This window comes from Triturus cristatus, chromosome 6, assembly GCF_964204655.1.
Source record: "Triturus cristatus chromosome 6, aTriCri1.1, whole genome shotgun sequence".
In the NCBI taxonomy this organism is placed as follows: domain Eukaryota; kingdom Metazoa; phylum Chordata; class Amphibia; order Caudata; family Salamandridae; genus Triturus; species Triturus cristatus.
The window spans coordinates 953,131,988-953,159,628 of NC_140589.1; the positions used below are offsets into that span (position 1 = coordinate 953,131,988).

General features: G+C 49.2%; 1 protein-coding gene across 1 annotated transcript in view; it reads right to left on the bottom strand.

Annotated features, from left to right (window-relative positions):
- SOD2 (superoxide dismutase 2) overlaps positions 1-27,250 on the bottom strand; it is a 237,610-nt gene extending 210,360 nt beyond the window's left edge. Inside the window, exon 1 of the mRNA XM_085611647.1 lies at positions 27,044-27,250. Within this exon, the coding sequence (XP_085467773.1) occupies positions 27,044-27,066 (23 nt within the window). The 5' untranslated portion in view covers positions 27,067-27,250. The remainder of the gene's footprint in view (positions 1-27,043) is intronic.
- Between the last annotated feature and the right edge of the window lie 391 nt (positions 27,251-27,641).

The following is a 27,641-nucleotide window of genomic DNA, read 5'->3' on the forward strand; positions in this document are numbered from 1 at the left end:
GGCCTGCCGCTGTGCGCGCAGCCTATTGGCCAAAAGCCTCCCACATCTATCTCCCCCCACATAAAAGGCATGCCTAAGCCGAAGAGCAGCGTATTCTGCCCTGTCAGTATCCAAGCCTGCTAACTGCGCTCTTGTGGCCTTGAGCTGCTTCCAAACACAAGGGGCCCACGTTTTCTGATGTATACGCTCTAGCTCAGTCACTGCTTTGGAAACCTGCTCCCTTTTCTCCCTCCTAAGCTTATCATCTGCTGCGGAAATTCCAATGAGCTCTCCTCTAATTACCGCCCTTAAGGCATCCCACAGGGTCGCTACCGAGACTTCAGGGGTTTCATTGATAGCTAAGTAGTCTGTGATGGCATTGGTGACCTGTTGGACTACTGAAGGGCGCCACAGCCGGCAGGGGGGGGGGGGGGGGGGAGTAGCCATGAGGCAGAGGCAGTGTCACCCGCACTGCTGAGTGGTCAGACAGAGGGCAAGGGAGGATCTCTGTCGTGCGTCGAATGTGTGAGGGCGTCAGAGGTCAAGATATAATCAATCCTGGCATACGATTTATGGGAATGCGAGTAGAAGGTGTATTCCCTGGAACCCGGATGATGTGTCCTCCAAATAACCATGAGCCCCGTCTCCGCAAGCAAGCCCATCTCCCTATTGGTGATAGCCCCAGACTGTCCCCATCGCTGGGAGGATCTATCCATGTCATTGTCAAAAACTAAGTTAAAAGTCTCCCCCTATTAATAGTGATCTGTCCGGGAGGCATGTCAGCTCCTGAACTGCCTCTCGTATGAACCCCTCTTGGCCTTCATTGTAGACGTAAACCGAGGCCATGGTGAAGGCGTGATGCCCTAATGTGAAAGAGTAAGCTAAAAGTCGACGCTTGATCTCGGCATGCTTATGTCCTATTTTGCCCTGGACCTCTGCAGCAAACAGAATCGCCACCCCTGCTGTTTTAGTAGACCGGGAAGAGAATAACTGATGAGGAAAGGCCCTAGATCGCAATCTATGGGTATCCTGTAAAAGGAGATGTGTTTCCTGAAGGAGGCAGGTATGGGCAGTGGAGTTTTCTAGGGGGGGACAGAGCAGCCCGCCTCTTAACAGGGTTATTAAGGCCCTTGACATTGAGCGACAGAATTCTAATGTCAGATGTCACTGAAGGAAATACCGAGCAGCACTTAGCGTTCCTGGGCTCCCAGGATTACCCCCAGTCTGTTGTACACCGCATCAGGACCTGCCAAACGGCTCGAGCGATCAACCCAGCCAGTATTCCGCACAAAATGCCTAAATGTAAAGGGCGAAAGAGAGGAACCCATTACCCCAAACAAGAAACGAACAAACAGAGCTGGAGAAGTACATAAGTGTCCTGAAGTGTGAATGTCATGGTGTGGTGTGGAGTGAGATGTACAGCAGGGGTCTCCCGCCACCCCGCCTCCCCCCAGACCCCAGCCCCAGAGACCCAAAAGGACCCCTCAATCCTTTTATACACAAATGGGGTGGAGAAATTCCCAATAGAGCAGCATTTGGACTATCCTACAGAAGGAGGAAATCCGGTTCCCCTGCTATCATACCCATCATACGCGGATGACACCGTATTGATGACCTTGACGGCCATTAGTCTCCAAAAAGCCCTGATCGCTTTTACTGATTTTATGACAGAGTTGGATCTTAGGGTCAATTTTAATAAGTCTTTTATTATGGTCTGTGGCCCGAAAGATCGCAACAATGGGCAGATCCGGGGGGGTGCACACCGGGTCGTCCCCACCTCGTGGCTCCTGGGCTTGCGCAGGGCCTCCTCACTGGCCGTTCACCTCTTCGCTCAGTGCAGCGCTTACTTTTATCACCCCCGGGGGGGGGGGAAACACCACCACAGGTGCTCCGAGGAGACCACAGCCCAGCCTGCCTGCTTCTTCTGGCCGCTGCTTAGCTGCTTGTTGCTGCTCGTATTCGCCTACTGGATATCAGGAGGGGGAGGCTCCAACCTCCCACGCCGCCGGGCCCACCTCCAAGCGTCAGGCCCAGCGAGCGCTCACACTGACAGCTAAAAATCCAGTGAGCGCCGTGGCTCACCACTGCCAGCACCACGGCCCAACGGCCCTGAGCGTCCCCTCGCAGGCGGCTGCGCACAGTCGCCACCTCCGGCTGATCCGATGCGGAGGCCGGGGGGAGGAATCGACACCACAGCCGGGCGACCACCGCTACTCTCCAGGCTCGGGTAAGCACGTCCATCGTCGCTGCTCCGAGAAGGGATGCCGATGCAGTCCCGGCCGCGGCAGGCCACGCCCGCTAACTCGTGGTCCGGGAGCCTAGGCCCGCAGCGCTTAACCGGCAAGCGCCACTGCCAAACCCTCACCAGCACGTCCGCTCGTCTCTCCAACGCCGGGATCAGGGGAGATTATAACGGTTTCCGGCGTTGACTGGGGTCAGCTGGACAAAGCTATGAGGCCGGGGCCCAGACAAGAGGCCGGAGAAGCGAGCAGACACGTCCTACTCAGCCGCCATCTTGGCCACGCCTCCTATCATTGCATTTTAACACAGATGAGGTACATAAAGCCATCTTGGCCACAGCCGGGTGAAAAGTGCTGGGTCCAGATTAGTTTCTTTCATACCTGTACAAAGCTGACCCCCCCCACCCCCCGGCCTAGGCCAAGATATTGACACAGGTTTTTAACACAGTCGGTCTGTGTGGCTTTCCCTCCTCTTGGTCAAATGCCATAATTCTACCTATTTTTAAAAATAAATGGTTCGAGGGACGACCCAGCATGATGTGCTTAACCTGTGGTCAGCCGTTAATGGGAGTGTTATTTTTGTTGTTTCTACGACCCAGCATGTTATCGACCAACTTTCCTCTTGGATTCAGCTGCAAAAATGATGGGAATGGCGATCCTGGAGCATTCAACCTCCTGGTTAAATAATTTTAAGGCCATTTCAGACGTACAGTACGGTTTCAGGCAGGGCAGAGGAACGTTGGATCAATGCATTAATTTACACTCAGTGGTGAGGAAATACCCAATAGCCAAGGGGGGATCCTTGCACATGGCATTCATGGACTTAACTTCGGCATTCAACAGTACCAACAGATCCAAGCGGTGGTCTACTCTCTTGGATCTGGGTATGGATGTAGATTTGGTGGCTTTCCTACATTTCGCCCATACTAATATTACTGCTGTAGTGAGATATGAGGACGGCTGCGTGTTAGCCTTTTGGGAGGTCAGGAGAGGGGTCAGGCAGGGATGTATATTGGCCCCCTTGCCGTTTACGCTTTACATCAACAAGCTGGGGGATGTCCTCTCGGCAACCAGTAAAGACATCCAGAGAGCCAGCTCCCAACTTATTCTTGCACTTTCATATGCAGACAACGCAGTGTTTTTTGCCAGGACTGCTATAAGTTTTCAAAAACTCCTAAATGCTTTTATAGATTTTATGGACTTGCTCGGCCTTACAACTAATTTTTCTAAATCCCATAATAGAATGATCGGCACCCAGAAGGCTATTAAGTGTAAGTTCTTCTGCAGGGGGGTAGAACTATCTAAAGTCTCAACCTTTCCAAACTTGGGTGTGCTGTTTGATGACAGAGGGTCGTGGGTTGGGCAATGAGCACACAAAATGAATGTTTTGGCAAGGGCAGTGGGGGCAACCATAGACTTCGCAAAAAGACTAGGGGCAAAGCCTGTACCAGCCCTGTTAAAGGTGTATAGAGATAAACATATTCCAATGGCCACCTATGGATGCAATATGTGGGGGTACAATGATGTGAGACACTTGCAGGTGGTGGAAAATAAATGTATGCACATACTTCGCGCTGTCTCCCCTGAACTCCTGCCTTCATGTTGCACGAGGACCTTGATCTGGGATACATCTCTGATCATATTGCAGTTGCACCTTTACTGCGCTGGATGAGAATCTGGTCATGCCCAGCACCCACTTTAAATCAACTTGTAATAGCGGACTTTACTGCACTTGAGGGGGGCTAGCGTATTCCTTGGTTAAGGTAATCTTGGAGCAGACGAGGTGGCTACGCTGTTCTGACTCGTATACAAACCCTAGGCATTCACGACCAAGTGACATTAGGAATATTAAACTTCTGTTTCTGGCCAGGCAGCAGGGGGAAAGGGAGGGTAGGGAACTTGCTAAGCCTTTGGTGAGAAAATATATCACACTAGTTCAAGCTCACAGGCGCAGCCCTATTTGTCACTTGTTAACACTCACCATCGCTTTCTGTTAACCAGATTTAGATTTAATCTCAAACACTGGTTATTCGCCTCTCCTAAAGGCTTCCTGAAGCCTGGTGCCTCAAAGCCATGTCCATGCGACAACTTCTCTGATCAGGACACTCTCCATTTTATATTCTTTTGCAAATAGTATGACCTTTTGCGTAAAAAAATCATCCTTCCACTCCTTAGATCTAGCCAATTTGTTCAAGTCCTGCACTATTGTATTTACAAATGCTTTCCTCCCCTATAGTTTGATTCAGGGTTCGCACATTTCTTTTCAGGACCTTTAAGACTCAGGAAGAAGATGCTCATGGTCCAGTAAGCCTGAATCCAACTAGTGTTCCTTGGGCATTACATGTGCTTATTATTTGATGGTATACTGTATGGTTTGAACCAGTTGCCTCCTGATCACGCAAATGCCCTGTCACACTTGCACTTTATCTGTTGAATTTTATTTTCTGAACTGTCTCCCGTACTCTTTTCAACAATGAGTTTTACTTTTACCTGTTTGTATAAATAGTCTTAGATATTCTATTTGTGTTAACTGGACCTGCTATGCATCTATGGTCTTTTTTTAAGCCTTTGTATTTATAAGAGTCTTTGGTACAACTGTTTTTACTTGCGTGCTTTTATGGCCCGACTGGCCGAATAAAGAATCTTTTGACTGACTGACTACATACAGGGTCTTAGGTCATCTCTATTCATCAATTGGTCTGTTTAACCCATAATTTGCTTCTTACGCTACAGCAGGAGTCAGAGGAGTAGCACTCTACAACCACTGCCTCTCCTGCACTAAGTACCTAAACTCTGATCAAATTAGCAAATCTGCACTTCAGTGCAAGGACTACGAGGCAAATAATTTGCTTTGCCAATTAATATTTGTTTCCATTCTTTATACCTGCGTTTTAGTCATGCTTATGTGTTTAAGTTATTCAAGTTACACTTGGTTAAATTCAATACTACCTTTTCTTAACGTCAATTTGACTCATTTTCCTGCAGGCAAACATATGTTTGTAAACACTGTATTGTTCTATTAAAATTATATACTAGTTTAGGTTTTAAAATGTAACTTTTTCTTCATTGCAAGCATTTGCCCATTTCGCTTAGTTGGCAGTATGTTGTCAGGTTTTTTTGTTTTTTTTAATAGCACATGCTTGTTGTTCTTGTGGGTATTCCTATTAAGCATTTGTAAAACGACAATAAGCGGTAGCGCGGCATCACAGAGCGCTTCTCAAGTGTAGCTCGTTACTTAAGTCACCCATTAACATGATAAGCAGCGCCTGTTGTAATGTATTCCCTCTCTCTCTCCCGCCCCGCCTTCCCCTCTCCCACCACCTGGGCACCCGTACCCCCGAGTGTGCCACTAATGTTATGACGTATCAGCTGGCGATCTAGAACGCCAGCTGAAAGCCTGTCAGTTGAGGATTGAGTGGGCGTCGACACGCTGTGGTTACTACGTTGTCCGCCTCGTACCTGGTGTGCTGTTACTACTGAAGAATAAATCTTTTTTGGAACCACCCATATGTGTATTCTTCATTAGAATGGCGACGACAACAGCACATCAGAGAACCTACGCATGAAGTGGCACTTATGTAACCGGACTTCAAGGAGTTTCCTGCACTCAACTGACGAAGCATCTCCTTGCCAGACATTTTGAGTAAGGTACTTTCTGCCACTACACCCGCTTCAACGCCCTGCCGCTATCAGTTCCAGTGCCTCCCTGGTGGACACCGTTTCACACTGGATACTTCTCTCAGCTTCCCTGCAAAGGCGGTGACTGGTTCCCACTCACACACTTGTGAGTGTTTCCACGCCGGCACTTCGGCACTCTTATCCCATCTCTAGGGGGTAACTGGGGCATCAGCGCATCCTGTGCTTTTCCAGCGGCCTGCTTGAGTGCCTCACACCCGGTGGGAGCATCAGTTAACGCCCTCCTACTTGTCCGCCTTACCCAACGCTGCTTGATCGGTGCACTCCTGGGGCACCTGTGTGTCGGACTAGAAATTCAGCGCGCGCACACACTATTTCGCCTCAGCTCATTGGAGCACGTTCGAACGCTGCTATCCCTGCGGACTTCCTGGGGCGGCTGCATGCCGCACAAGAATTCAGCGGTGCGCCTGACAGGAATTTGCTTCAGCTGTTTCAGGCACGTTCACTTCTCCACGAATGCCGCGTCATACTCAGCAATTTCAGAATCCAGACGCCATCTAGCAGCCTCATATTTCTAGCTTCAAACTTACAGTTTGAGCAACAAATTTTGATCTCCCACTTAAGGCCTCCGTCTCCTTTCTGCTAGCGTATTTTACCAGCATCTCCCCCGGTGTTATTTACCTCCCAGTGCACCGGCGTATTTTTTTACAGAGTTTGCCAGCATTTTCCAGGGTGTACCAGTGTTAGCACTAAATCCAGCACACGTTCCCACCCACTATGGCTTCGGGTAATGTGTTTAATTTGTCTCCACCACAAGCGTTTCTACCCACTGCTGGGGAACCTGCATTGAAATGGGAGGTGCGGTGGGAATATTTCACCAGTTATATATCTACATTTGATGATAAGGAGGACGATGTAACTACTGAGAAGAAAAATAAAATATTATTGCACTGTTTGGGAGCTGGGGGGCTCAAAGTTTATACTAATCGCATAAATAAGAAAATACGCTCAGGTGATCAGGGGGATGTATATTTGAAGGCATTGGAAGATTTAGACAAATACTACAAGCCAACTGTTTGTGTTGCAGTAGATAGGTACAAGTTCTACCACAGGAAACAAGGCGAGGAGGAGTCAATAGAGGATTATGTGGCTGTTCTCCAGAATTTGGCACAAACGTGTCGATGGGGAGAACTGCATGATGATCTCATAAGGGATCAGATTGTCATGTGCTCGGCAAATCCTGCCATCCAAGACTCATTGTGGGCTAAGGGGGAAAAGCCCCTACAGGAAGTCATTGATATAGTTAAGACAGCCGAATTAATGGGTAGGTGTGCCAAAGCAGTAATGGCCGAGAGCAAATCCAAGCAAGAGGAACCCGCGACAGTGGTGAGAATAAGTGGAGGGAAGCATCGATCTCAACCTATGCCCAACTACAAGTGGAGAAATAAAGAGGTGTCAAAGCACCAGAACTTAACGAAGGCATCGCCACAGAAGAAGTGCTACAGATGTGGAAGTACTGAGCATTTAGCTGATGACAAAAGATGTCCCGCAGGCACGCAAAAATGTAGCAATTGTGGCATTATAGGGCACTTCACGAACGTTTGCAGAAGGAAGAAGGGTAACAACAGAGTCAAATTAGATGTGCAGAAGGGGAAATTTGAATCGGACTCTTCTGACCACTCTGACATTAACATGTATGTGCTCAATGTGGTTGAACCCGAAGTGCTTAACATAGACACAGGTGATGGGAAAAGGAAGAAACCCATATGCAACATGGCTATAGGGGGAGTGAATATAGAAATAGTGGCGGATTCAGGATCCCCATACACCATTGTTAATAAGGATGTGTGGAATTAAAAGTTTGTACATACTTTGGGCCACGACTTAACCCAATAGGATGTGTCCTTAAAAACATTCACTAGGGAACCCATTGAGATGTTAGGCTACAGAAAATTTAAATTTGCTTTTAAAAACAGAGACACCCTAAGCAAATTGTAGGTGTCTGTCACAGGTCCGTCCGTCTTGTGGTGGAGGGATCAAGGGCAGTTAGGTTTCACCCTGGATCCCAACAGCCCGGAACCAGTACTACTCACACAGGCAGAAGATAACCCAGGCCTACTCATGTCCAAGAAATTTCCCAAGATTTGTAACCGTCGCATTGGAAAACAAAGGGTTTAAGCACAGAATTCAACTTAAGGCAGATGCTGAACCATGCATACACAAAGTAAGGAACATACCGTTTACATTGAAAGAGGAAGTAAGAACACAACTTGAAGCATAGCTAAAAGCTGGGATCATAGAAACCACTGAATCCTCGGAGTAGGTTTCGCCATTGGTCGCAGTAAGAAAGGCCAATGGTAAATTAAGACTTTGCATTGATTTGCGCGATCTCAATCAGAGCATCCAAGTGGATCAGCATCCCCTGCCCAAAATCAAGGATATGTTGGCTCGCACGAAACACATGCGATGGTTCTCCACCATCAACCTCACGGTAGCCTATCACCAGGTATCCTTACACCCTGAAAGCAGAGCACTAACAACTTTCATAACACCTTTCAGGGGTTACAGACTTAAAAAAATTCCCTTTGGGCTGGCATCAGCAGCCGTTATGTTTCAAAGGCTCATGCATGTACTATTCAAGGGTTTTGACAGTCTGCTCATCTTTCAAGATGACATTTTGATGATGGGTAGGAGTAAAGAGGAAAACACACAAGATGCTGGACGGAATGTTGCACATTGGCAAAACATTCACCCCAGTCACAGATCTGGTTTTAATCCATCGTTATTTTGCTCACCACGCCACCCCAGTTCAGACATGGCCATATGCAAAACAGTCTTGACCCTGTGCCTCATGGGAACAGTCCAGTCCGAACTACCAAGCCATGTCTTCCCTGGACCGGAATCAAGCATCCTAGGACCGGTTTCGGGGTTTCACCCCTCTTCAGCCAGGATAGCTTGACTCCAGTGGCGTAGTGATCACTTTGCCACTGGATTAAAGATAGCCTGGCTGAGGAGGGTTATGAACCCGAAACCCGTCCCAGGATGCTTGTTTCCGGTCCAGGGAAGACATGGCTTGGCAGTTCGGGCTGGACTGTTCCCATGAGGCACAGGGTCAAGACTGTTTTGCATATGGCCATGTCTGAACTAGGGTGGTGGAGTGAGCTAAAGAATGATGATGGCTTAAACCCAGATCAGTTGACTGGGGGCGAGTGTTTGATTAGCTCAAGCGCTCCGTCCATCATCCCCTTTGGTATCGCTTAGGAGTAAAGAGGAGCAGGACTTTAATTTATGTAATGTGTTGGACAAATTGCAGGAAAAAGGTTTGACAGCGGACTTCAACAAGTGTAAGTTCGCACAGAAACAGGTGACATACTTATGCCACAAGATCACACAAGATGGCAACAGACCCAAAACAGAATTGTTGGGTGCCATAAGAGAGGCTCCTGTGCCTAAAACAAAGAAGAGGTACGTGCATTCTTGGGGGTTGGTGGAATTTTATTCCAAGTTTGTGAAGAATTTCTCTACTAAGATGTATGATATCAGACAATTGTCAAAAAGTAAGAACAAATTTGAATGGACCCTTGAATGTATTGTTTCTCTCAAGGAGGATATTTGCAACGCCCCTGCCTTACAGGGGTTCAATCCCAACCTGCCAAGCATAGTCACCACTGACGCTAGCGGTACTCACCCAGAGGGACATGAACGGCAATGAGGACAGAATTGAGTTTGCTTCACGCTCGTTGACTCCCGCGGAGGAGAGGTACTCGGTGATCGAGCGTGATGCTCTCGCATGCGTGTGGGGTCTGGAGCACTTCCGACAATTCGTATGGGGAAAGAAAGTGTTGTTGAGGAGTGACCACAAGTCGCTTACCAAAGTGTTAACTACCAAAGGGTTGTATGCAGCCTCGCCCAAATTGACTTGCATGTCAGTGAGGCTGTTGGATTTCAATTACGAGGTGCAATAGGTCCCAGGCACCAAGAACCTAGTGGCGGATTTCCTTAGCCACCTGCCACTCCCCATGGATGAATGTGTTGAGGATGTGGGTGAAGAGTTTTGCGTGGCCTGTGTCATTGAGGAGTTCCCGGGGATTTCAAAGGATGAATGGATGAAGGAACAAGGTGATGATGACACATTGCAAGAAGTAGGCAGAATGATACATGGCAGTTGGCCAGAAAAGAGAAAGGTCCGCAAGGAACTCAGACCCTTCCGGGAACTCAGAAACGAATTGTCATGGGAAGGAGGCCTAATGTGGAGACAAGGCAAGGTAGTACCCCCTGAAACCTTAAGGTAAAAAATCTTAGAGATACGCTAGTCCCCTATGCACCGGCCATCCCACTCGAGAGTTCCCCTAGTGAGCCTGGATTGCTTACAACTCTTGAAGGTACGGAATGGCACGAAGCCGACATACAGACTCTGGGAAACTTGTACCGGGATGGCACACTCATACCATATGAATCCCTGGTTGAGGAGGTGGGGCTGCCGCCGGGGCAATTCCTTAAACACCGCTCACTGATCACGACACTAACCTCTAAATGAGGGGGGCATGAACGAGGAGCCGAGCAACACCTCATCATACAGTGCCTTCACGTTATGGGGCGTGGTAGACACTTGATTGGCTGGTTTGTGGCATCCCTCCGTACACATGCAGCGATAAGTCTAGATCCACTCCGCCGCAAATGGGAAGCAGATCTGGAGCGACAACTGGAGGACAGGGAAGATAAAGAGCCCAACACGTATACCCAGAAACATGAGGTTCAGACAAATACAACTGTTCATAGTCCACAGAGCATACCTTACACCCGAGAAGGTTAATGGGTACTTCCACCGCACGAATGCGGTGTGTCCTCGCTGCACCGAGTCGGGGGCTGGACTGGTACACATGCTGTGGAGCTGTCACAAACTACATACCTATTGGCGGGCAGTTAGTGAGACACTATACACATGTACGGGCCGCGACATACCCTTTGAATGGGCTGTTTACTTGTTACACCACTTCCGCAGAACCCCGGTCACGAAAGTTTCATCTTGTTTCCTTGACTTGGGATTGGTGGTAGCTAAGCGGCTTCTAACTAAGCGGTGGAAGACGCAAGACCCGCCGCACATACGGGCATGGAGGTACTCGCTCCTAGCATGGGCCAAAGCAGAGGGAATTGCCATCCTGCGGGAGGCAACGTTGGGGCTACGGAAAGAACCTATAGCGACGCAATGGGAGGGACTACTCCAGGCCTTGATGCAACTAGAGGGGGACAGCCCTGAGGGACAACCTGAAAATGAGGGAGGCGTGCCTTCTTTGAGCGACGGATAGCCCACAAGTAGACATCTGTAATGTCATGTACGCACACATACACCATCTGACACCTAGGGTGAACATCGCTGCGGTCAGTGGGTGGAGATAGCGGTCTAGACAGTGCCGCGGGACGGGATGATGAGGAATGGGGAGGGGGCGGTGGGGGACAAGGTGAGAGGCGATCGCCCAAAAGTCAGTCTATGCTGCTGTTGTTGGTTTTAAGTTTTGTTTGTTCTTAACATCTGTTCAATTGCCCACGCTGAATGTTCTGAAAAGACTGTGCAACACACTAATGAAACCACATCACTAATGTGCAGTGACTTTTACCCTTGATGGATTGGACTACCTGTTGAGGTTCAACCTGTAACTGAGTCAACACGGTCATCGACATGCATGTTAGATTTAATATCTGCTCAACTCAAATGTCTATTTGATATTGATGGATGGTTCAATGTTTGGTCGGCTTTACACAATGCATTTCGTCTTTCGTGAAGATGTAAAATCAAAATTAATAAAAACAGATTTAAACAAAAAAAAATTTTTTTTTTTTAAAATGAATCTTGATTTGCCATTTAGGAATAAGCAAAACAAAGGGCAGAGTCAAGCTCTGGTACTGGTGGCCTGGATGTGACATTGCCATTGAGAGAAAGGTGAGGGATTGCATGAAAAGTGAGAACTCAGATAAGTCTCAGGTACCTTTCAGACCCATGTTACACCCAGTCTAGCCCGGAAATGCCTTGGGAGAGAATTGACATTGATATAATGGGACCAGTGTCTAATTTGTGCCAGTGCTTAGCAGCAGCACTTATTTACCAGGTCCGGGGCTATTTATTTTTTTCTCCCCTGTCAGATGAATAGGCCCAGTAATTATTAAAAATAAAGGTGCCTACCTGTCCTGTCCTCCTCCTCCGGTTTGGATGCATGTCTGCCTAGAATGTCTTCTGAGGATCGCCCACCCAGCTCCAGGCATAATGACTGCATCACGTAAGCGATATCAGTAGCGCACTGCGCACGCATGTTTGTCAAGGGGCATGACATTCACATTTGTTAATTGGTACATTTGAGGGCGGGCTGATGGGTAAGCTGGGGTGAGGCACTGAGGCAGGCTGGGTCCTGGGAAGTTCAGGCCTCAGCCAGATAAACTTAATGCGTCGAAGGAATTAAATATAAACGTGAGTAGCTGCCTATGGTTTTAACATTTAACAGCTCGCAGGCACGACATGCACTGAACTGAATCCAGCTGAGTGGCGTCCCAGAAGAAGTATCAGAATCGAACAGCAGTGCAGGACTTTAATTTTAGAGTTTACCTGGTTCTGTAGTAGGGGATCTCTGTGTATAGTCATAATCTAGTGAATAGTCCCGCCCATGTGCGCGGACCCCGGAGCAATAAAAAATAATCTCTAAAAGGTGACAAATCATGCAGACCTGCATACACCTTTAAGAGAGAATTTAATTTAAAGACAGATAATGCAGCCTATACCCACAGGCTACACTGTCCAGTACTTCAACTAGAATTCCACCCAAATCCACAAACAGCACTGCCTGTCCAGTTTTTCTCCCCATAGGAAAAAACCCTGCCTCTACCAGCAAAAGCCTCTGGAATGATAGAGAGGAAGGAGTGGACAGACAAGCCCCATAGGCTGCCATTATGTGGCTTGGAACAGGATACTGTGCCTTTAAGAAAACTTTCCAGTTTTCCAGAACTTTCCCCAGTATCCCAGAATGCCCAGCAGGTCCCATTTACTTTCAGTTCTTTTTTCCGGCTCCTGCTAGCAGGACCCTGGAGCATTGAGCTCTACCTTTTTCAAGGTTTTTCATTGAGATTTTGGCAATTTTTGTCACTTTTTCTTGTGTTTAGTAGCTGGTACTGTCAACATGCCTGGCTTGTTCGACAAGTGCCCGGAATGTGGTCGAAAGAAGGCTAAAACTGACCCACACGAGGTGTGCATAGCTTGCCTTCCCCAGTCCCACGTGCCTGAAAGCTGTACCATCTGCCACTCGTTTTCAGCAAGAACCCTGAGGGACAGGATGAAGAGCAGGCTTCAAGCTCTGGAGGAGCGAAGACTGAAGGCACCAGGTGGGTCTGGAGGGGCTGATTTGGCCCATGCTGAGGCCTCTGGGGGCTCCCCAGGGGCAGGAAGACCAGTAAGCGCTCCCGCTCCCCGTCGACGTCGAGGGCGTCGACGGCGACGTCGAGGAGGATGACCACCGTCTGTTCGCCGTCTCCCCAGGGCTCTGGGGAGAAACGGCGTCGACGATCGCCGTCGAGGGACCTGAATAGGCCGCCGTCGACTACATCGGCGTCGTCGGCGTCGACGCCGTCTTCGACTGCGTCCAGCGGTCGACGTCGAGAGAAGGCCCGGCGTCGGCGTTCGGCGTCGAGGGATCGCAGCTCGCCGTCGATGAAGAGAAGGAGATCGCCGTCGAGAAAGCGAAGATCGCCGTCGAGAAAGCGAAGGTCGCCGTCGAGGCGAAGGTCGCCGTCGAGGCGAAGGTCGCCGTCGAGGCGAAGGTCGCCGTCGAGGCGAAGGTCGCCGTCGAGGCGGAGGTCGCCGTCGAGGCGGAGGTCGCCGTCGAGGCGAAGGTCGCCGTCGAGGCGGAGGTCGCCGTCGAGGCGGAGGTCGCCGTCGAGACATAAGTCGACGCCGAGGAGGAGATCGCCGCCGAGAAGATCGCCGTCGAGGCACAGGTCGACGTCGAGGTACACGTCGACGTCGAGGAAGAGAGAGTCGCCGGGATCGGTGTACTCAGTGGTATATACCCCGCCTCGGAGGTCTCCGTCGCCTCCTCCTCTCCCACCTCTGCCACCGCCTCCTCCTCCACCACCACCGCCACCACCGCCACCTCCTCCACCACCGTCTCCACTTCCTCCACCGCCTCCTCCGCGGCCGCGGACTCTGTCTCCGCCACCCCGGCCTCTGTTGCTGCCAAGCACTCCTGCGGTGCCGCCGCCGGTCCCCCCGAGGTCGGTTTCCCTTCCACGGTACCCGACTCCGCCGCAAGGGACCCCGAAGCCACGACGCCCACGGTCGCCTGGACCAGCGAGACCGGCGGACAGGCCTAAGCCGAAGAGGTCGCGCTCCCGCTCTCACAGGAGGCGGCGATCGCGGAGCCGAGGGCGATCCTCGTCAGACTCTAGACGACGCCGCAGAAGGTATAGGTCCAGGTCGCGCTCCTCGGACAGGGACCTTTCCCCGACGCTGTCGGACTCCCCGGGGACTAGGGTGTCGCCGGTGGACGACTTGGTCTCGTTCCAGGAGGTGCTGTTGCGAGGGGCTGCGAAGCTGAATATCACGGTGACGGTTCCAACACCCACGACGTCCGTGATATTTGAGACGCTTCATAAAAGACACTTGTCTCGCCCCCTCCTGCCTCTCGTGCCTGGACTGGTGGAACCAGCTTTGGAACTGTTCCTCACTCCCGCAACAGCGAAGGCCGCTCCGTCCAGGCTCATGAAGAAATATAGGGCCCCGGAGTCGGATCCGTCATTCTTGAGAGGGGACCCGAAACCGGATTCGGTTATCGTGACGGCGGCGAGAAAACAACATGCGACCGCCCCGGCCTCCACGGTGCCACCGGACAAGGAAAGCCGCTGGCTGGACTCTGCGGGCAGGAAGGTGTGTGGTACCGCTGCCACCACGATGAAGGCGGCGAGTGCAGGGGCGTTGTTGGGCCGTTACGACTGGGCCCTGTGGGAATCCCTGCAGCAATATGCGGACCTCCTGCCACGAGACAAGAAGGAGGACTTCTTGGAGACGGTGCGCGAAGGCATGCTGGTTTCTAACCAAACGATCAGCGCAGCAGCGGATATATCGCTATTGGCCGCCCACACCTACTGTCATGGCGTCCACCAGCGGCGCCATTCCTGGTTGCGCCTGACGTCCCTCAAGCCGGAGGCGCAGCAGAGAGTGGCCAACCTGCCCTTCTCGGGGGAAACCCTGTTCGGGAAGCATGCGGACGATGAAATGGCCCGCATGAAGGCTGAAGCGGAAACCCTGACGGCCGTCGGGTTAGAGAAGGCCGAGAAAAAGAAACGACCGTTCCAGAGGAGGTTCGGGTCGTCGGGCCGAGGGCGTGGGCAGGGCTCGGGACAGCAGCAGCCACAACAGCAGCAGTTCCGCAAGCCCTTCCAGAAGCGCCAGAGGGGTAGAGGTGGCCAGCAGGCTACTACCACAAACAAGGGCCCGGCCGGGTCTCGGCCCTGAGCTGTTACTTCCCCCTCAACCGTTACCCACTCCAGTGGGGGGAAGCATTCGATTTTTTCCGGCAGAGTGGAGAAAAATTACTCAGGACAAGTGGGTGCTGAATATTGTTTGCAATGGATACAGTCTTCGGTTCATCAGCCCGCCTCCAGCGATTCCGCCGGTCAGCTCTCGCTTCCAGCTGAGGGAGCTCCAGGCGGAGGCAGACATCTTGTTGAGAAAAAAGGCGGTAGAAGAAGTACCTTTGTCTCAAAGGGGAAGAGGTCTGTACTCTCGGTTCTTCCTCGTTCGCAAGAAGGACAAGAACGAGTTCAGGCCCATTCTGGATTTGCGACAAGCAAACAAGTGGATTCGCAGAGAAAAGTTTCGCATGCTATCGTTGCACCAGATTTACCCTCAGCTGCAACGGGGAGACTGGCTCTGTGCCATAGATCTACAGGATGCGTACTTCCATGTGCCCATAGCACAGAAGCACAGGAAGTTCCTGCGATTCCAAGTCGGCGCCAATCACTATCAATACACAGTACTGCCATTCGGGCTAAAGTCTGCTCCCAGGACTTTTTCGAAGTGCATGGCGGTGGTGGCGGCACACCTGCGGAGGAACAAGGTGTTTGTCTACCCGTATCTGGACGATTGGCTGATCAAGGCGTCATCCTTCGAGGAAGCGCAAGAACACTTCCGTTGGACGTGCGAGCTCTTGAACAAGCTGGGGTTACACGTCAACATGTCCAAATCGGTCCCATCTCCGGTACAGTGCATACAGTACCTGGGGGCCTCCATAGATACGCGGTCAGCAAGCGTGTCTCCTTCGGAGGAGAGACGGTTATCACTCCTTCGGAAGGCTCAGGACCTCAGGACTGCTCCATCGACGACTGTGAGGAAGGTGTCGTCTCTACTGGGATCGATGGCCTCCTGTATCTTCCTCACTCCGCACGCACGTCTACAGATGCGACCACTGCAGGAGTGCTTGGAGGATCAGTGGGATCAGAAGACAGGCTCTTGGGACGACAAGATCCGACTGTCTCTACATGCTCGTCAGTCTCTGAAGTGGTGGTGTTCGGCGGAAAACCTCCTCAAGGGGGTTCCCTTCCACAAGGACATTCCCACGACGAATGTGGTGACGGATGCTTCTCTCCAGGGCTGGGGTGCGCATTCCGGGGACCTGCAGATTCAGGGGAAGTGGTCTCCTTTGGAATCGACGTACCACATCAATTTCCTGGAACTCAGAGCTGTCTTCCTGGCACTGAAGGCTTTCCTTCCGTCCTTCCAGACCAACTCGCTGCTGATACAGACGGACAATACAACCACGATGTATTACCTCAACAAGCAGGGGGGGTCGAGATCGCGCACTCTGTCGCAGGAGGCGCAGGCGATCTGGCGCTGGCTGCTGGCCCGAGGATTGACGATCACGGCCACGCATCTGCCAGGGGTGCAGAATGCTCAGGCGGACGCCTTGAGCAGGCTGATTCAGGAAAACCACGAATGGGTCATAAACGACGAAGTACTAGGAGAAGTCTTCGCAAGGTGGGGGACTCCAGACGTAGATCTGTTCGCCACCGCCGAAAACAGCAAATGCCGAGACTTCGCATCCAGGTACTACCAGCGGGGGACGCTGGGGAATGCGCTATGGATCGATTGGTCGAACAGCTTTCTGTACGCTTTTCCACCCATTCCCCTGATTCCGGCGGTGCTCATCAAGCTGTCCCAGTCCAGGGCGCGGATGATCCTGATCGCCCCGGAGTGGCCCAGGCAGTGGTGGTTCACGGACCTTCTTCACCGGTCTCTCCTTCCTCACATGCGGTTGCCGTGCAGGCCGGACCTTCTCACGAAGTTCGGGGGGCGGATGGTGCACCCCAACCTCTCGTCTTTGAGTTTGGCGGCATGGCTCCTGAAATAGTGCAATACGGTCATCTGAATCTACCAGACGATTGTATGGACATTCTGAAGGAGTCTAAGCGACCTTCCACTAGGACATCCTATGCTTACAAGTGGAAGAGGTTCTGTATCTGGTGTAAGTCCAAGAACTTTGATCCGACAACATGTAAGGAAGATGTCATCCTTCCATACCTTTTGCATCTGGCGCAGTCTGGCCTTAATTTCCATTCCATTAAGGTTCATCTGGCTGCTTTGACTGCTTACAGGAAGTGCCCTTCACAGACGTCCTTCTTTCAGATTCCTGTGGTCAAGGATTTTTTGGAAGGCTTGAAGGTGTTCCCTCCTGTCCAACAACAAAATCCTGTCAGACTTCCCTCGCCTTCTTGGGACTTGAATGTGGTGCTGTCCAGACTGATGAGAGAGCCTTTTGAACCTATTCACAAGGCTTCATTGCAGCACCTATCCTGGAAGGCGGCGTTCCTAGTGGCCATTACATCGGCCCGCAGGGTGAGTGAACTTCAGGCATTATGTTGTCAAGAACCTTATACTGTGTTTCATGCTGCTAAGGTTGTGATGCGTACTCACCCTAAGTTCCTTCCTAAGGTTATCTCTGACTTTCATGTCAATCAGACCATAACTTTACCTACGTTCTTTCAGAATCCCTCTTCACCAGCGGAAAGGGCTCTCCATTCCCTGGATGTCCGAAGGGTGTTGAAATTTTATCTGGATAAGACCAAGGATATTCGTAGGTCTGACCAATTGTTTGTTAATTATGGCTCAGTCAGGACTGGTCTTGCGATCTCTAAGCAGTCCATCTCTCGGTGGATTGTGTCCTGCATACAGTTGTGTTATCAAAAGGCTAATAAGACCTTAGGGGGTAAACCTAAGGCTCATTCCACCAGGGGCAAAGCTGCCACGACGGCTTTGCTGCGTAATGTTCCGATTGCGGAAATCTGTAAGGCGGCCACTTGGAAGTCGGTCCATACCTTTGCTGCGCATTACTGTCTGGACTCGGATGCCAGGGCAGATGCTCAGGTTGGGCAGGCTTCGCTGCGAAATTTGTTCGCACAGTAGTGGTTGTGTCTTATGTGTTCTCCACCGCTTTTGTTGTGTGGGGATGGGCTTGCCATTCTATTCACTAGATTATGACTATACACAGAGATCCCCTACTACAGAAGGAGTAGTTTCTTTTCTGTAACTCCAGTTCTGTAGTAGGGGTATCTCTGTTATAGTCATAAGCGCCCGCCCTCCTCCCCGGTGGAGAGATACTTATTCACATGGAGAATGCTACAGGTCTGGCGTGCTACGCCTTCAAAAAGAACTGAAAGTAAATGGGACCTGCTGGGCATTCTGGGATACTGGGGAAAGTTCTGGAAAACTGGAAAGTTTTCTTAAAGGCACAGTATCCTGTTCCAAGCCACATAATGGCAGCCTATGGGGCTTGTCTGTCCACTCCTTCCTCTCTATCATTCCAGAGGCTTTTGCTGGTAGAGGCAGGGTTTTTTCCTATGGGGAGAAAAACTGGACAGGCAGTGCTGTTTGTGGATTTTGGTGGAATTCTAGTTGAAGTACTGGACAGTGTAGCCTGTGGGTATAGGCTGCATTATCTGTCTTTAAATTAAATTCTCTCTTAAAGGTGTATGCAGGTCTGCATGATTTGTCACCTTTTAGAGATTATTTTTTATTGCTCCGGGGTCCGCGCACATGGGCGGGACTATTCACTAGATTATGACTATAACAGAGATACCCCTACTACAGAACTGGAGTTACAGAAAAGAAACTACTCCTTCCGCAGCTGCCAGCACTCAAATCCAGACAGGAGCTCTCCACCCACTGTAGGTGCCCAGGCCTAATCCAAGTCGGATCCTTACAGCAAGCGTAAAGTGTGTATAAAAGAGCGAATGGGTCCTTTTTTCTTGTTCTCTTTGAGTGCGACCGCCCACTCAGATCCCACCCATCTATGCTCGCTTTGTTGCTCCCACTTAAAGCTCACCCATTCTTTTATCCTCCGTAATCTTTTTGTTGATTTATTAAATCCCTCCCGTATGCTCTTCCATTACTCCCTAGCCCCTTCTTGACCTTGTTGCGCCTCATAATAGGCAGCATTTACTGCCTCCAAGCCCGCTCCACTATGGCAGCCCTTATCCTGAAGCATATTTTCAGTTTTATTTTTGCCTGGAGGGACCAGCACCTGCAATTTGCTGCCACACTCCCCAATTAAAAGACAGCACCTACACACACACTGTATGGTTTTTTTTTTTTATTTACCCCTCCGTGAGCAGCATCTGTCATTTTAGAAACAAATGGTTGCCACTGTGCCATGATACATGTGCATGTTTGGTGACACCTCCTTGTGTATAATTCACCACACTGGGGTCAGCATAGCATCATTACTCAGACGGAAGCATACATTGTAACATTTGCAAAATTGCTCTGATGGTGGTACCAGGGAGTGAAGGTAATATGAGCCTTTTCGTCACATTTCATGCTTATTTCAACATGTACACTGGTATCGTTTTAAAGACAGAAGCGTCCCAAAGACAGAATAGAAGAGATTTTTTATCTAAGCCTATGAAATAAAATATTGGAGTGATTGGTTGGCATGAGGCAGATGTTTCATTCACATTTCAGGCCTCGCTTGCACTTCAGGTACTTGTAAGCCCCAATAACACCTTTGGATATCTAAACCTTTAACCCCTTCGACGCTCATGACGGAACGGTTCCGTCATGAGCGTCGGTTGAGCTGTGCTCATGACGGAACCGTTCCGTCATGACCACGCCCGCGCAAGCAGCAGCCAGCACAGCGGGGGAATCCGCCCCGCATGGAAGGGGTTAAACTACACCTACACACATGCTCAGGCTCTCAATAGAAGTCTGAAATACAACAAGACCTACCCTATGAACAAGTTTATAAAAATTTCTTAAGTAGTGAGCAGGTACTCAATCTATGTAGTGCCTGCCTGACTCTACGTCACTGGTGTGCTTACCACATGTATCATAAAAACATTGTGTCAAATGGTGCTATAAAAACCTTACTAGTGATTAGTTCTTGTTCAAGATAAGTAGAGAAAGTAAAAAAGGTGTGATAGGACGACAGCGCCTCACGGAAGCAGCCCCAACGAGGTATGCGTAGACTGGTACTCGCCTACTACCTCCTATTGTCATCATCGGTCGCTGCCGCCCAAACAGAAATAGTAAAGGTGGAACAGAAATGTGTAGTATACTGCACTCAAACTCTACGTGATGGTCCTAATGACTCCTATCTTATCAGGCAACCTATGTGTTGCGGTGGTGTGAGCTAATCTGCAAAAACAGGAAGTGTCGACCCAGATTTGGTGAGTTGAGCCTGATCAGGACTCGAGTCACTCAGAAGTAAAACCGAGCAGCATAACACTAGCTATATGGTGCTTTATTCTCAGCTGTGTCGCTTGCTCATTTAAAAACCAACATGTTTCGTTGCCGTATTACTTTACCGGCAACTTCATCAGGGCTTGGGTCGACTGGTCTCTCTGCGAACGCTAATGTGTACCAGCGATATCTTTAAATCAGCACCTGGAGAGGACACAGCAATAAAAACAATCAAACACACACATGTACTCTCCTCTGCCAGGTCATGCCTGGTCTTGCCGAGCAAAATGCTCCTCATTCAAAGTAGTCGATTCATGCTTTGCAAAGATATTTACCCTCGAGGTGCTGTGTAGCGGCATACCTGCACCTCCATCATGTAAGTGTCTTGGGTATTTGTATACCGGCCCTTTTGGCTGTTAAAACCAGAGCTGCGGAACTTTGTTTCTAGAAAAGGCACATGAAAGGAATCTGTGTATCAACATCGCTGACATCACATACTATTTACTTTTTAACCCATTGTTAAGACTAGTCTATTTGGATGTAAGGTGTTTAATGTTTTTAGCCATTGGTCGAGAATCGTCATGGTAACTAGTTTACGATCCACCGTTAAATACCCACGTACTGGAGGTAGTATAATGAATGGTTGCATGTGGATATCGATTAGCGCTATCTATATTTTTGTGGACCTACTGCTGTGGTCAAATAGCACTTGGAGGTAAGACATGTATGGACAACCGGCTATACCCCCGCCTCATAAGGAGCATCATCCCCCCTGCTTGGCCCGGAAACCGGGTCTTACCTCGTCAGTCTGAGCCTCGGGTCGTAACTCGCCCTCGATCGCTAGTGGTCGGCCAGCTTCCGGCTTATATGCGGGAACCGCGCTACCATTTGGAGTGGTTAACAGTGTAGCGCATGCGCGGAGAGGTTTTTTGAAGGACCGGGCGGCCATATTTGTTAAACCGCTACTTTCGTATATATGAAAACGATTAGTAGCCTGATCGTATAATATATTATTATCAGCTACTGACTGAGAAAAGGGTCAGGATGCATTGTGGTAACTTCCTCCTTGCACAAAAAGTAAATACCCATGTTGGCCAAATGTAAAGCAGTGTTTGAAGGGAGAGGCGGCCATCTTTGTAAAACCGCTATTGTCAAGTTCCTTATATCGGTCCTATACCTGTTCTTTTAAGATTATTAATTGACCGGAAGACTAGCAGGCTACATTGAGGTGACCTATTCCACAGGTTGAGTGTATGTTAATGCAGCTAACCCGGGATGTTCATAACTCATCTGCCTCGGGCTGTCTGTGTGCGCAATGGTGATGGTACTGGCATCCTTCTTCATGAGCCGGCTCACACTTAGATGTTTAGACGTGGAGACGAGTGTGTACCTGGCCCTACTGAGTGCCTGGAATATGATATAGGGTTAGTAACTATAAGGGGCCTGTAACCGCAGATGTCCGGTTGTTACATATTTCAATATTTGCGGTTTACAGGTTATAGTACCACCCTGTTCCACTCAATGAGGTCATTGAGTCCCTGTTGGTCTGCCTTCTCTTGGTAAATCCAACGGGCCTCTTTGGTCAAGAGCCTGGCTTCCATATTATACAGATCACCCGTGGCACGTTCAAGCACTACCCACCTGACATCTCTGGGATTATGTCTCAATGTCATAAAATGTTGTACCAGTTTGGTGGTCAATTTACCTGCCCTGATGGTGCTTAGGTGTTCCTGTATTCTGATTTTCACCTTGCGGGTGGTAAGACCAATGTAGTGCATACCACACGGGCATGTCAGCCTGTAGATGACGTTTTGGGTGTTACAATTGCTGAATGCATTCAGATACCAGGTTTTCCCACCGTTCAAAGTGACATGCTTGGTTACAGTGGTAAGCTCGCACACGGAGCACCCCCCACATTGATAATGCCCTGATGGAATCCCAGTATCGTTGGGCTTCTGCTGGAATCGCGAGTGTACCAAACGGTCACGCAAATTCGTGGACCGCTTAAAGGCGAAACGCGGATGTGGCATCGTCATGGACTGGGTGCTAAGTATAGGCCAGTGTTTTCTAATGACTTGTCTAATTTTAGTAGACAAGGGGCCAAAGGTGGTAACCACCGGGATACAGTCGCTCTTAGTTTTAGATGTTCTTTCTAATAGAGCAGCTCTCGGGGTGTTCAAGGCTCGCTTACGAGCTGCTTTGATAATTTTCGTGGGATACGCTCTCTCTTCCAACTTACTGGATAGGACTTGGGCTTGTTCCATGAACTCCTCTGTAGACGAACAGTTCCTGCGATAACGCAAGAACTGTCCCACGGGTAAATTGTCCCTTAAGGCTCTCGGGTGATGTGACCTGTAATGCAACAGGGAGTTCTTGTCAGTTGGTTTTTGATGGACGTTAGTGACCAACTTGTTGTTCTCGGCCCTAATGTCCAAATCCAAGTATATGGCTGTGGTATCGCTGATGGTCCAGGTGAATTTCAGGCAACCATCCAAGTTGTTGAGCCACACAAGGAATTCTTCCAACACAGTTCTCGGTCCAGTCCAAATACATAGCACGTCGTCTATGTATCGCTTCCAGAGGGCAATATTCCTCTGGAAGGGATTTTCATTGTGTAGGACATAGCCGGCTTCAAATTGCCCCACATAGATGCATGCTAGACTTGGAGCGAATGTCGCACCCATGGAAGTCCCGGATACTTGCAAATAGAGTTGGTTTTTATAGGCAAAGAAGTTCCTAGTGAGGGCCAGCTCAACACACTGGAGCACAAAAGATTGTGGGACATCATAGAACCATTCACACGATTCCAAGGCCCTAGCTGCTGCCACCAGCGTGGCTGCCTGGGGAATACTGGTGTATAATGATTCTATATCAATTGTGACCAGGAATTGGTTCAGGGGATCATAGTCAATGTCCTGGAGAATCCTTAATACGTCGGTGGTGTCCTGGACGTAAGAGGGCTGCGTGATCACACATTCCCTGAGGAAAAAGTCAGCATATTGGGACAGTGGTTCCAAGGTGGATTGGATGCCCGAGACTATGGGCCGCCCGGGAGGGGGCCTTTGTTGTTTATGAATCTTCGGGACAATGTAGAAAACCGGGACTCGTGGCTTATCATTGATAAGAAAATCAGCCTCCTTGGCCGTTAACCATTTCTTTTCTTTGGCCTCTGCAACCATAGTGTGGATAATGGCTTGCAGTGATTTGGTTGGGTCCCTCATCAATGGTTGGTAGTTTTGACGAACACTCAAAAGCCTGGTCACCTCGGCTTCATAATCAGTTGTATTGAGCACTACCACTGCCCCACCCTTATCTGCCGGTTTGATGGTAATGGTGTCATTCTGCTGCAACGATCGAACAGCTAGCCAGTCAGCATGGGTCATATTGCTACGGTTAAAGCTCTGTTGTTGTTCCTCAAGGACAGTGATGTCCTGGAGCACTTTTTGTTCAAAGACCATAACCTCGGGGCCAATAGAGTGCAAAGGAGGACAAAAACGGGAGGGGCGTCTGAGATCAGTAGAGAAGACCGATGGAGCTTCCGCTTCCTTACCCTCAAAGAATTTTTTAAGTTTTATTTTCCTCATTACGCCCTGAAATTCACTCCTCAATTTAAAACTGTCATGCTTAGGTGTTGGGACATATCCCAAACCCTTATTGAGAACCCTCTGTTCATCAATCGTGAGTGTATGTGATGACAGGTTGACCACAATATTGTTTTCTTTTTTGGTTGTTAGAGCGGTGTTCGGCCTCGGCTGCGTGTGATCCGGGGGGATGAATTCTGCCACTGTGCATTGTTGTTGTGGCGGCCTCTGCCTCTGCCTCTGCCCCTGTGGCTGGTCCCTCTCTGGTCCGGGGGGCGCTGCTCTAAAAAATTCCTCAGTAAGACCCCTAGATCTTCGTTGGACCTATCAGTAGTGTTGAACCTCACTCTTTGGTTAGCACCCGAGATTGAACCTGAGGTCGAGGGTTGCTCAGTAAGATCATCATCCTCGCTACTCGTGTTGTCAAACGTCCAATTATTGAACGTGCGTCTACCTTGGCGTCTTGCGCCCCTACCCCCTCTAGTGAAGGTTGGTAGTTCTTGTGGTTGTTGTTGTCTCAATAGAAGTCTCCCAATCTAATTTCTTAAGAAATAGTTGTTTTTATCATTTACTTCTATGGAAAAATATTTTCCAACCTTCAGCTAACATCTAGTTAGAACCATCTTCCTGCCATGCTTGCACATTTCCCCGAATGCGAGCTTTACCTTAGGACCAATACTTAATTTTAACCTCTTGTAGAATCTTCATTGCAGTGAGGCATGAAACGTGCCATGGCTGTTCAATGTGTTTTGTGGCACCAACAGTTATACATGCACTGTCATTATATCTCGCTTTCAGCAGTGCCAGTTGAGGATATGGATGGAGCCAATAGAGTAAGTGAATGGAGCTAGTGGAGGATGTGGGTGGAGACAGGGGAAGTGAGCGTGTCCTCCTAAAAATATTTGAGCACCTGCACTTAATATTTTACAAATTAAGCACTGAATGGGACCCATAAGAGAGCAGGATGAACAGGTGTACATTGTGGTGGTGGTGGATCATTTCTCCAAAAAGGCCGAGGTGGGCATACTCCACAAAACCGACTCAGGCAGCTTCACCAAATTCCTCAATGAGATTTTGATAAGGGAGGGTTTACCCAAGTCCATCATAAGTGACAACAGGCCCCAGTTCATGGCTGACACCTTCAAAAGGTATATGGATAGGAATGGTATAACTCACAAAACCACCTTGGTGTACCACCCTGCCGGTAATGGTGCGGTGGAACGATTCAACCAAGTCATCAAGAGCATAGTGCAGCTGGCAAACAATAATGGTTTAGCCTGGAAAACCGAAATGTTCAAAATGGTGTGGGCGTACAGAGTGACTCCTAATGAATGCACAGGCTAGAGTCGCTTTGTCCTAATGAGAGGTAGAACGCCCATGTGCAAAGACAATGTTGGATGGCTGGAAATGGCCAAGTGGGCTGAATGATCCCCGGACACTGTGAAAGAGAACTTGTTAAGTTCACAAGAGAATAGCAAGGAACATCACAATTCTAAACACAAATGCAACCAGTGTTCCTGGAGGTAGAATTCATGGTCAGAGTAAGACGCACAGGGTTCATAGAGAAAGGGCAGAGTCGCTACACCCACCCCTTAGAGGTAAAGAACATTTTGTGAAATTCAGCCTTGCTGAGCGACGATAAAGTCTGGCACTTTCCGGCACTCTCTAGGAGTAAGAGGGAGAGAATGCAGTTGGACGAAAGCTATACAAACGCTGACCCAGTACAAGAGGAGGATGGTGTGCACAGAAAAATTACTATGGGTAATAAGTATGATTATGATTCGGACGTAGACATCCACGGTGGGTATGATCAGACCCAAGGTGTGGATGTGGCACCCGCTGTAGCAAACCCAGTCGAGAGTGATGCGAATAGTGATGCAGGTGTGAGGGAGGCTCAGAGTCATGCCTCAGCGAGTCCGTCCAATGCTAGCGATACTTCTGGGGTAAACGAGACCAATAGAGAAATAAGCACGACCAGTTCTGGACGTGCAATAGCCAAACTAAGGGGCATATTATCAAGCCAGGCGATAAAATTAAATGTGAAGGACATCTAACATGGGCTTCAATTGGAATTCCATAGAGCATATTATCAAGTCCATTATCGCCGTTTTAAAGCCGCGATAATTTTATCGCCTGGCTTGATAATATGTCCCCATGTTGGTTTAAGGACTTCGAGCGTTATTAACAAATGGTCATTAGGTACCACTGCTTGCTTGGTTACCAAATGTAATACAAAATGTTTCTTTGCACCACTGTTGTGTTGTTGCTAAACCGCTTTCATCTGTTTTGGTTTTCCCCTTTTTTTCTTCCTCGCCATTAGGAAGGAGATGTGTTGTAATGTATTCCCTCTCTCTCTCTCCCCCGCCCTCCCCTCTCCCACCACCTGGGCACCCGTACCCCCGCGCGTGCCACTAATTTTATGACGTATCACGCCAGCTGAAACTTGAAAGCCTGTCAGTTGAGGATTGAGTGGGCATCGACACGCTGTGGTTAATACGTTGTCCGCCTCGTACCTGATGTGCTGTTACTACCTGAAGAATAAATCTTATTTGGAACCACCCATATGTGTTTTCTTCATTAGACCGCCAAACGTCAACGTTCAGGTGCACATCATGGGTACGTTTTACGTCACATAGACTGAGGTAAAGCTAAGACTAGTAAACATTTTCGAAAAAAATATCTAGACTACCGGTTAAACAACATGCTACGACACGGTTGAGAACATTACTGTGAGCCATCCAACTTCGCCTCAGCGTGAGAGTTGGAATGTGTGATTGCAACGTGCAGTACAATACATAACGCCTGCAAAAACCTTGCTTTTCCCAAAAAACTCTGCAGACTGGTCCTGTGCAGTACTTGCAAGGACCTGCTTTCTAGTGACTGTTCCTCCTCACCTGGTGGCACAGAGACCAAGCATGATACAACTCCGAGTTTTCCTGTATGGGGGGGAAAGGTGCGTATTGGAGCACGACTGCTGCTTCCACCACGGGGATACGGCGCCCCTGACTGTCCTGACCTAGTGTCAGATCTAATCGTGAATGTACCACTGCAGAACGCGTACGGGTCTGTTCCATTAACATATAACGAAAATGGCGGCCATCGTGGGGTAGACACACTCCTGATTAAAGTGAACCAGAAATCATCTAATTCATAATAGAATAAACTATGCACAAATAAGTCACGTTTATTCTGTATCATGGTTCCACAACGGCTTAATAGTAAAACAAGATTATATATTTTAAATTACTTTAAAATCAAATGTTAAGTTTAGTTAAATAACAAGCGGAAATAATTTGACTAAAAAAGTCATCCGTTGACCCCATGTTGCAAGCACTTTTTTCTGTCACCCACCACTACATTACGAAACAAAAATGTGTATCTCTTCAAGATGGCTGCTTCATTTATCAACCTCGCGAGGTGTTATACCATCCTGCAGTTTTATTTGCTTCCATTTCATCTGTCCCCGCCTCCGCTGCCTGTACGCTAGCGTCC